Source organism: Olea europaea, chromosome 1 (genome assembly GCF_002742605.1).
Source record: "Olea europaea var. sylvestris chromosome 1, O_europaea_v1, whole genome shotgun sequence".
Lineage (NCBI taxonomy): Eukaryota > Viridiplantae > Streptophyta > Magnoliopsida > Lamiales > Oleaceae > Olea > Olea europaea.
Window position 1 is genome coordinate 9,971,387 of NC_036237.1, and position 8,225 is coordinate 9,979,611.

General features: G+C 36.5%; 2 protein-coding genes across 2 annotated transcripts in view; one reads left to right on the forward strand and one right to left on the reverse strand.

Moving 5' to 3' along the window:
- Positions 1-2,611, forward strand: part of LOC111393410 (mannosyl-oligosaccharide glucosidase GCS1-like) — an 11,152-nt gene extending 8,541 nt beyond the window's left edge. Inside the window, exons 12-16 of the mRNA XM_023018937.1 lie at positions 359-415; positions 1,161-1,252; positions 1,459-1,568; positions 1,643-1,706; positions 1,914-2,611. Coding sequence (XP_022874705.1) covers positions 359-415; positions 1,161-1,252; positions 1,459-1,568; positions 1,643-1,706; positions 1,914-2,070 — 480 coding nt within the window. The 3' untranslated portion in view covers positions 2,071-2,611. The remainder of the gene's footprint in view (positions 1-358; positions 416-1,160; positions 1,253-1,458; positions 1,569-1,642; positions 1,707-1,913) is intronic.
- LOC111393419 (nuclear pore complex protein NUP54-like) lies at positions 2,429-6,748 on the reverse strand. The gene is made up of 9 exons (XM_023018950.1): positions 6,190-6,748; positions 6,029-6,082; positions 5,682-5,741; positions 5,454-5,564; positions 3,656-3,721; positions 3,479-3,565; positions 3,146-3,247; positions 2,911-3,057; positions 2,429-2,796 (listed from the first exon to the last, which is right to left on the reverse strand). The coding sequence occupies exons 1-9, from the start codon at positions 6,652-6,654 to the stop codon at positions 2,686-2,688; spliced, it is 1,203 nt and encodes a 400-aa protein (XP_022874718.1). The 5' UTR covers positions 6,655-6,748; the 3' UTR covers positions 2,429-2,685.
- Positions 6,749-8,225: the final 1,477 nt, after the last annotated feature.

Consider the following 8,225-nt stretch of genomic DNA (forward strand, 5'->3'; position numbering starts at 1 on the left):
TAATAGAACGACTTGATTAGATGAAATGAATTGATATTCTCCCCCCCATTTCTCTCTATTCTCTCCCCGTTCTTCTTCTCTTTTTCCTTCCTTTCTCCTTTTCTCTCCCCTTTCCCCTTCTCTTTTAAGTGGTCGTATACATCCAGTGTCACTAATTGCCCAATAGGTCTTACAGATTGACTCTTCCTAGTGGCGAGGGCCGTCCTATTCATTGATTTCTTTATTTTTATTTTTTTTGCTTTATTACAATTTACATGTGAACAATGTATTGTTTGATCATTCTAACATTTGCCACAAGCTATTTAAGATGTCCTGGCTTAAAGTTTATTATCTCGGATGTGCTCTTTTTGAATGACAGATGCACTTTGATTATACCTATGGAGCTTATTTTGATTATGGAAATCATCCCGACCAGGTATATGCTTTTGTCTTTCAAGTAATCACGTCTCTTATTGGTTCTGTTTTCGGATCACAACTCTTTAAAGTGCAAACATTTCAGAATTTAATAAGCCTCATCCTTTATACACTTTTTACATACCAATAATTCAGTGAGATCCAGATTGTTCTGGTTCAATAATTTTGGTCATGTATTTGGGAAAATCTGTAGGTACCCGAGTCATATGAAACATTTGCAAATACCATTTCCTTCACAAAAAGCTATCTTTACTCTCTCTCTTTTTTTGGTGGGGGGGGGGGGGGGGAGGGGTTTAGAATACTTGTTAAAATGACTTGATGTAAGGTCTTCTAGTTAGTAATTGTTATGTCTTGAAACATAGAGGTAATGATAGATGAAAACTGGGGGGAAGTTTTTTCTGGGGAAAAAAAAAAAAAATCAGAGGAGAAAGAAAGACAATGATAGGACCACACTTGTATTTCTTGTAGGCTCATTCTCGAACTAGCAATCTTTTCTTTGTATGTTCGTCTAAGTTGGAGACTAGTGGAGCGGGCTGGTGATTACCCTATTCATGAGCTTGTATGAGAAGTCCTTGAGGATCCTGTGCTGAGACTGGTTCCTCATGTTGGCTATGTCAGCCTTTTCCTGTTTATTGGTAGACTTATTCCACCTGAGTTGGTCAAGGATACTTTTTATTTCATCATTTTGCTCGTCACTTTCTCATTGATGTTTAGTATTGAAAGGTTATTTTTTGTCATCCACTTAGGATTCATGGATTTTAGAAAAACAACTTGATCTCATTTCAAACAGAAGTGCTCTGTGGACCGACTTTGGACTCAAATCTCTTGCCAAGACAAGGTAAATAATGATGTACTCAGGCTCTTGACTGAGAGCACTGATCTTGAAAAGAAGTAAGAGTTACTTTTAAGCTGCTTTGTTTGCCGGACATAATATTAGAAGTTATTTTTCTAACAAAGTCAAAAAACTTATTTCCTTTTGATTGACAGCCTTCTGTTTGGGTGAACTTCTGATTAATGTTAATAAAAAATTCTTTTATGTCGCAGCACACTGTACATGATACGCAACACTGAGCACGATCCACCATATTGGAGAGGGACAATTTGGATGAACATGAATTATTTGGTTCTTTCTTCACTTAACCACTATTCTAAAGGTACACAATAACATGAATTATTCTTTCTTGCTATAATTATTTCTGACATTTTGTAGTTATATTTGATTCTTCAGTTGATGGACCATACAGAGGGAGAGCAAAGACTGTCTACAGTGATTTGAGGGATAATTTGATAAGGTAACTGCCACCTGAATTTCTTGTTCAATTGACTTCTGTGCCATTATTTTTTTTCCTCGCTTCTTTAGTATGTGGGATTAGACAATATGAACAGGATAAAGAGGAAAGGTTTTAAAATCTTGTACGTTGTGTTCGGTAGTGCAGCGCATATCAAACATACATTTTATGTACGGTATATTCTTGCCTGATGTTGATTTCTTGTCTTAGAAATGTGGTAAGAAACTATAACCAGACCGGCTTTTTCTGGGAACAGTATGATCAGAAGAATGGAAAAGGAAAAGGAAAAGGAAAAGGTGCGCGCCTCTTTACTGGTTGGACGTCACTTGTGCTGTTGATCATGGCAGAAGCATATAACGAATGTTAGTACATGCTAGCAAAAGGCAAAATCCTCTCCACAATTGCATTGGATCGTGCAAATCAGACTTCAGTTGCAGTTGACTTGACTTGACACAGTGTATGTGATTCAATATCAGTGTTAGATTATAGAAACAGGATCACAGGACAGCCTAGACACACAGAATTGTAACTTATATCGATCAAATTTGAATGTGCAGTTACATGATTATTATTTTTTTTTGGCCTCGGGCATGTAATTCAAAGGCGATATGATCCCAAGCTTCAATTACGTTTCTGATAGCAATGGTACATGAATGTCAAAGCCTTGTTATATCAAGGTTTTTTCCTCAACTATCAACCCTGTATAGCGTTACAAAGAATAAAGGTTTAGAATGGCGTCACAAGATTTTCCGACCTCTACCTCAATATAAATGGATGAACACAATACTCACATCAGTTCTATCTTCCTTGAAAGTATCTTGAAATTGGATTGTGTTGGCATAATGATACAGAAAATGCACTCTTCTCATTTACTTCTAGATGTAAAATAATTTCCAGTTCATTTCCCGAAAAAAAGAACTTTTAACCAACGGAGACTAGGGAAGAAAAAGAAAAGGAAAAACAAACGGACAAACTGCTTATTCTACTCTTTAACCATCTGAGCATCCTCAGCCATTATGATCTCCAAATCTCGGAAATCTCTCTTCATAACATTGCAAAGCCTAGATATAGCCTCAGTTTGCTGTTGCAAGACCTGCAATGAAAAGACAGTCATTTATGTAAACAACAAATGCTACAAAACTAGTCCATTCAAATTGAAGCAACTTTTTGAGCAGCCTAAAATGGTTTTCGATAAATTTTAGCTTACCTCTTGCATGTCAGCAAGACTTTGTTCATCGATATTGGTTGATCCTGGAAGATAAAGAGAGCCACCATCAAGGCCATGTGCTTGAACACGAGAAATAGCAAGCAAATTTTGAACCCTTCGAGAAAGTTCTGCTCCAGGTCCTTTTAACTGCAGGGTCGGATATTCTTGTGAGTACAGTCACTTGTTTCATTCCAAATAAGTAAGAGGCATTCAGCAAGATCAAATTATAAACAACCTGCCGAGTAATTGCAGCCAACTTCTCAGCCAATTCAGCTTCTCCTTTCATCAGAGGTAACCGGAAACCTTTACCCTCCAGTGCCTCTACTATTCTCATTACCTGATTATAATATCACATGCAAGATTATAGCAATTGGACAAGACATAGAAGCAGAACTTGTATAAAAACAACTGAGCATGCATTCACTAGTTAAATTCTGATTATCTCATAGAAAAAAAATCATAAAACACCAGTAATAACTCGAAAAGAATAGAAGGAAAATGACATACAACATATTCGGCACAAGAAGACCACCAATACCAGACATAAAAGGCTAATCCAAATTCTCACCCTTAAAAGACGCCTTTGAAGAACTTGCTCTTTTTGTTGCATTCTTTGAATCCGAGGAAGAGTGTCAACTTGAAAATGCCTTTGGAGCTACACTAATCAAAGGTTATAAAGGTATATGGTACATTATTAATGCACAGAACAAGAAAGGCGGGCAGACGAACATAACAGAGACAATACCATCTTCACATTGCTACGTGTCATCTTTAATCTCTCAGAATCTGAGAGTATGACTTCATCTTGAAGCTGCAGCAGTCGAAATTGAAAGTTTTAACAATCATTTTTGAAGAGTCATAGACCCAAATATGATTGTTCATGAGAGAGAAAACTGTAATACTAGAGAAAACGGAATACCCATATTTTACAATGACAATCGAGCTCTCGATAATCTTAATAACAATTAAAAATTAAATGAGATGGAACCCGAAACAGAGAACCCCGCTGTTTCGCTTAGTTTTCATTTAGCTAAACTTTTTTATTGCAGTATAAACAAGGTAGTCATCTTTACTAAATTTGAGATTTATTTATTTATATTTACTGTTGGGAGGTGAAGAGATCCCTTGAAGCATCGCAACTACAAAGGAATCATTTTCCTTCATAGTGGTTGCCATTTCTGTTCAAGCTCACTGGCTACCAAACCAGTTTCTCCAATTCAGAAGTTCCATTCTTTTTTTGACACGTTAGACCATTATTTAGATTGTTTACTAAGCCCCTATTTGTCATCCTATAACAAATTAAATTATTTGTTACTGTAACATTCTCCACCACACATTCACACAATAAAATATTCTACACAAACCGGTAAAATTTCTTTAAATTTTAACCACACAATCTCAAAAAAATAAAAAATAAAAACTATTCAGAACTCTTTAATTTCTCCCATGATGGGAGACAAACAGGCTCTAAACTTTGATGAGGATTTATCTACCTCACAACAATTCAATTTCGCTATCTAAAAGGTGCTATAAACGCAATCTATGATTTATGTGCTTTCTTGTGATCAGATTCATTTACACCAGACAATAGAGAAATATCCTGTTACCGATAGCACAATGCCTAAAGCCTATACTTTCATGCTCATCTACTACCAAATTACAGCATGAAGTTCTATCATCAATGACCAATATGATTTGTAAAAATTTTATAACAGGAAGTAACATGCATGAAGACGATGGCAATCACACATATACAACGACAAAGAATCTGATTATCACAAGACAGTAGAAATATCTATCCCAGACTACTCATGTTTTGCTCATTCAGGTCACGCATAAAATGCCAGCAATCTGAAAATCTACCAAGTCACATGGTCATTGTGAAAGCTAAAAGGTAAGAAAACGTCTTTAAGCCATAGTCTAGGAAGTTGAGGTTGAAACTTTCACAATCTAAACGAAAGAAACAAACCACAATCAAATTCTGCATGTGAATTCTTCAAAGAATACACCAGAGTCCTCGAGATACGAACTTCAAACAATAATGAAAAAGTTGACTTCTCTTGTGTATTTTTTCATGTCTATTTAACCCTGCAGGTTGGAGTTATGAGAAAATCTACTAACTTTCTACAATGATGCTCCACAGAAATGCAACTGACGCTTCTTAGATTTGGAAGTCAAGATTTTCATTTCCTTCCAACAGGTTTATTCTTAATTTGTAGCTTAAAAGGGGCAATCTGGAACAACAATGAGGAGCTTCCAACTCAATAATCATTAAAGCGTTCCTAGGCAATTCACTTTAAATGACACAAGCAGCTGAGAAAAATATAAAAAAAATACTTCAGTTAAATCTGGTAGTTCTTTCTTAACCTCAGCTTCACAGATTAGCTTACGCATTAAAGCATTCATCAAAAATGCTCAACGCCTTCACCTTTGACAAATAATTCTGACAGCAGCCCGCATATATAGGAGAGAGTATAATAGTATGCGATCTACTATAACTCCCCTTAATAGTAAAACTATGAACTAGTCACACTTCAATGTACCTTGAGACGACTTGAAAGATCTTTAAAACACTGCACAAGTTGTGGCCACAAGCGTTCCCGGTTGGAACTTTCCATGCCTTCAAGCTTCCCCATTGCCTCTGCCCACATAATCTGCAATATAAACTAATTTATCAGACTCACTAAATAGACTATAAAAGTAAATTTACAACATTAATAAAAAACAAAGAAATAAGTGAAACAAGTCAAAAATTACAATTTTAAACTCACGTCTGATACACCAGCAGGCTTTGCTCTGTGCTGAGGTTCAGTAACACTGAATAAAAGATGCTGAAAACAAAAAACATTTTTAACATACACCTTCACGTGAATCAAGTCAGTCTTGACATCAAAAATATGTTTAGACACGCCAGAATGAATATGAGAAACATCAAGTTTAGATTGGCAACATGTAACTTATGTCAGGGAAATGGAACTTAAAATAAATAAAAATATTTTAAAGGAACTATTAACATTTTTGAAATCCAAAGCTTGAATTCTACACCAATGAAAGTAGTGCAACCCAATATAAGTGTAAAAACACTGGCATCCAAATTTTTCGATATTAAAAAACAAACCTTAAATGCATATTTCGGGTTCCCATGCTCCTCCTTATAAGCTTCTACAATTGCCTATCAATTATAAATCGTACAAAAACATTAATAATTAAAAATGCGGTCCACATTGAATTTAGAACTTATAAAATTAACCAAAAATTCAAAAGAAAAAAATCCCCAACTTGAATATCACGATCGGCGAGGGAAAAGGGAAGGGGAGCAACAGGAGCCATCTGAGTAGTCAACTGTGAATTCGCAAAAGGCAATGAAGACGGAGCATTGAACGGCGTGGGCTGAGCTTGTGCGGCGGCACCAAATGGCGTCGAAAAGCCAAAATGGCTACTGGGTTGTGGCTGTGGGGTTTGAAATAGTGAAGGAGTCTGCTGCTGCTGTTGTGGTTGGGCTTGCTGGGAGAATGGAGTGGAAAAGAGTGAAGTGCCGAACCCCGAGCCGAATGATGGAGTAGAAGGCGTGCCGAAGGCTGGAGTGGATGACGGGGTGCCGAAGGCTGGGGTGGAGGAAGGGGTTCCGAACCCAGGTGTAGAGGAAGGCGTTCCGAATGCCGGTGTGGAAGAGGGCGTTCCGAATGCCGGTGTGGAGGAGGGAGTGCCGAAGGCTGCGCCGGAGGAAGGCTGAGCTCCGAACATTTTGAGAATTGCACGGCGGAAGGCGGGCGGAACTAGAGAGAGCTTTTGAAGCGTTGCTGCGTTGTCCCCAATTTCATTTCTACGTGATTTTGTTTGTGGTCATTTACAGATATACTCCGTAACTCTTTAGTTAGTATAGTTTTGACTCCAAAATATTCAAAAGTGAGATTTTAAGTTCCTATCTAAATATAGAATCCATCAATTTGAAATGTTAAAAATTTAAAATCACTCATAAAAGTGAATTTAGGTTAGTGATGGCAAAAAAATTCGTCATGTCCTGTCTCGAGTGGAACAAAAAAATCGGCCCAAAACAGGTTGGCGAAGGGTCCCATGAAGGAAAAAATAAAAAAAATTTAAAAATGATTTCAATTCTAAACAATTCATCCGTTAAAAATTCATTTTGAATTTGTATTTTATTCTCTAATAATAACATAACTTGAAACTTTGAAAATATAAAAAAATAAAAAAAATTAAACTGGACAAAAAGTTGTCCCGTCCTGCCTCGCGCCTTGCCCTACCCGATCTAAGGCAGGGCGAGGTGGAGGCGCCCCGTCCCGTTAGCATTCCTAATTTAGGTCTACACTATTAGATATTTGATGATTTCGAGTCATAGTAAAATCATATTGCAGTTGACATGTAAATATACAGTATTTTTACGTGTTTTTATATTTGAAATACAATCTATTTTCGAAAGGCAAAATGAACATAAAATATGTTTGGCTATTTACTAAAATCACCCTTTGGCAGGGAATGGTGAATTGTCAGTGTGGACGACAAAATTTCTCATGAATCCCTTTGCAAACTTTTTCAATACCATTATTTGTGATTGATTCCAAACAATTTAATGGGCTAAGGATAAATTTAGTATTAGAGAATATTCACAAGAAACTAATAGCACTATTTAATTTGCTCAACTCATGAGTCGGACGAAACCAATGCAAGATTTCAAAAAGTGAGGTTAGATCAGTGCCAAAGCTCTCCAGAGCCATTCAAAAAATCCTAATAGATAGGCTAACTGAATAATATAATTATCCTTTGTTTGACCCATATTTTCAACCACAAAAAATGAAAATTTCGATCGTTTGAGACCAATTTCAACCACCATATTTGACTTCATCTCTCTCATGTGGGACCTGCGTTTGAAAATAACGGTCAAATTTTTTCTACTTTCTACCTTGAAAATATGGCTCAAACAAGGACTTATTCAAACTATTGTTTAGAGTTCCAAACTGAATCTTCACTAGTCAACCAAACTCAATCCACTATGCTTTCCTCGTGAGATAAAGACTCACTAGCTGTTGGAAGTTCTATATTCTCACTCAATGGTAATGCTCATCACCATTTTAAATGATTCTGGACCTCTGATTCATTGTCTAGTACATTAAATTAACCTACTACCATCACTTTGACTGCACTGGTCATGACGTATCATTCTCCATTTTCTTCTAGCTCGAGACGTGATGGCCATTTGATTTTTCGATGTTGATATCACAATGATGGACTTCTAATGGGTCAATTTTGCAATTGTGAAGAAAATAGCAATGAGATCTGTGTCTCATTTTTTGTTCGAA

Coding starts and splice junctions, on each gene's coding strand:
- LOC111393419 (XM_023018950.1), bottom strand. CDS start 6,654: ATGTTCGGAGCTCAGCCTTCCTCCGGCGCAGCCTTCGGCACTCCCTCC. Junction 5,742..6,028: donor ACCCGAAATATGCATTTAAG/GTTTGTTTTTTA, acceptor TTTTGTTTTCAG/CATCTTTTATTCAGTGTTAC. Junction 5,565..5,681: donor AGCCTGCTGGTGTATCAGAC/GTGAGTTTAAAA, acceptor TTTATATTGCAG/ATTATGTGGGCAGAGGCAAT.